The sequence below is a fragment of the Gadus chalcogrammus genome, chromosome 4 (assembly GCF_026213295.1).
Source record: "Gadus chalcogrammus isolate NIFS_2021 chromosome 4, NIFS_Gcha_1.0, whole genome shotgun sequence".
NCBI lineage: Eukaryota > Metazoa > Chordata > Actinopteri > Gadiformes > Gadidae > Gadus > Gadus chalcogrammus.
In genome coordinates, this window is record NC_079415.1 from 6,891,948 (window position 1) to 6,893,898 (window position 1,951).

General features: G+C 49.2%; 1 protein-coding gene across 1 annotated transcript in view; it reads left to right on the forward strand.

Annotated features, from left to right (window-relative positions):
* hapln1b (hyaluronan and proteoglycan link protein 1b) overlaps positions 1-1,073 on the forward strand; it is a 2,140-nt gene extending 1,067 nt beyond the window's left edge. The window contains exon 2 of the mRNA XM_056587733.1: positions 575-1,073. Within this exon, the coding sequence (XP_056443708.1) occupies positions 575-864 (290 nt within the window). The 3' untranslated portion in view covers positions 865-1,073. The remainder of the gene's footprint in view (positions 1-574) is intronic.
* Positions 1,074-1,951: the final 878 nt, after the last annotated feature.

Here is a 1,951-nt window from a genome sequence, read left to right on the forward strand (position 1 = left end):
GAGAGACAAAAGCTACGTAGTGTGCACATTTTAGGATTACAATGACAATGGAGCGGGGGGGGGTCTTGTTGTTTAAGCGTATCTGGGTGTGGAGTGTGTGTGTGTGTGTGTGTGTGTGTGTGTGTGTGTGTGTGTGTGTGTGTGTGTGTGTGTGTGTGTGTGTGTGTGTGTGAGTGTGTGTGTGTGTGTGTGTGTGTGGGGGGATGATTGCTGGTTTAAGCAGTCCCCCCTGGCCCGAGTCAGTCTGACGGGCTGGGTGAGGCTGTTGCACATTGAGCAATCAGGTGGGACGGTGAGACTAGATAAGGATTCCTTTGAGTCACATCTATAGGAGAAAGGTACAGTTTGTAGCTGAACCGAGGGAGAAAATACCATCGCTGGACAAGAGTTGCTCCGGTTTTAATTTAGTTCCCTGCACGCCTTGTGTGATGACATGGGGGTACCGGTAAAGGGCTGATCATGGTTATGGTTGACGCAACGCAATGATCCCGCAAACGCTTCGACGCAGTAGTGAACCCGTTTTGGTTCTGCGTGGGGTTAACATTACTGTTCCTCCTCTTACCCCCCTCCCCAGGTCGGTTCTACTACCTGATCCACCCCTCCAAGCTGACCTATGACGAGGCGGTGGGGGCGTGTCTTAAGGACGGGGCAGAGATCGCCAAGGTGGGCCAGATGTATGCCGCCTGGAAGCTGCTGGGCTACGACCGCTGTGACGCCGGCTGGTTGGCCGACGGCAGCGTCCGTTACCCTATCTCCCGCCCCCGCCGGCGCTGCAGTCCAACCGAAGCGGCCGTGAGGTTCTCCGGCTTCCCAGACAAGAAACACAAGCTGTACGGAGTGTACTGCTTCAAGGGCCAGCACTGAGCACGCACACGTACGCACACATACAAAGACATAGTTAGACACACACACCCACACAGGCAAGCACACACATACACATGCACACACAGGCAAAAAATATACACACAAAGACCGATAACACACACAAACACACACAAATACACACATGCATGTTATCTGTGTGTGCAGGTGCATAATAAAGGTGCACACTTAGACACAGGGAGCCCTGTGTTTTGGGGGGAGGGGTGGGTGGGTGTTAGACATTGCGTCAGGCATGAACAAACACAACATACACACAAACAGAAACTGTGATGCTTTACTTTCTGAAAACAAGAAGACAAAACAAGACGTATTTGTCCAAGTCATGTCTCCAAATGCTCCACCGTGTTTATACGTCTTATCCTTTCCCAGCGAGGGAATATAATTAATAGTTTACGCCTATATTTACAGTTCATAATATTTAATAGTTTGTTTGTTTTTTCAAGCAGGGGTACAGACACTGCAGGAGAGAGAGAGAGGGGAGGAGTCTGACGTAGAGTCACATGACCACACATCCAGTGTTGTTTCAAGAATCGGCCGATGCATGAGATTCACTTGGAAACCACACCGCTTCACTGACATCCATGTTAAAGGTGACATATTATACCACCAGGTGTGAGTGTGATTAGCCGTTACAAGCCGTTTTGAAAATCGGCCTCTTCTGACAACATAGGTGGGCGTGTCCACCTAGATGTATGATGGATAGATGAGCAGTCTTTGCTACAGTCCACTGGGTAGGCTGGTAGACTGATCTATTCAGCACACATTTATGGGAAACACGCCCACTTTTGATGTCATAAGAGGCAGATTTCCAAACAGCTTGTAACGGCTAATCACATTCACACTTGGTGGTATAATATGTCACCTTTAAAGAGTCCTTATCGCTGGACTGATACTTCCTGACACTTATGTTACACTCGGTATATTTTCACATCCAGCACACCGCATCCAAGCCATCGCACACACACCAACACACAACGTGGGGAGGAATCAAATAAGATGGAGGCTTGCGCAAACCCGAGCACAAACATGTAACGCGATCGACCTCTGCTGTCCTGTTTGATTTTCACAA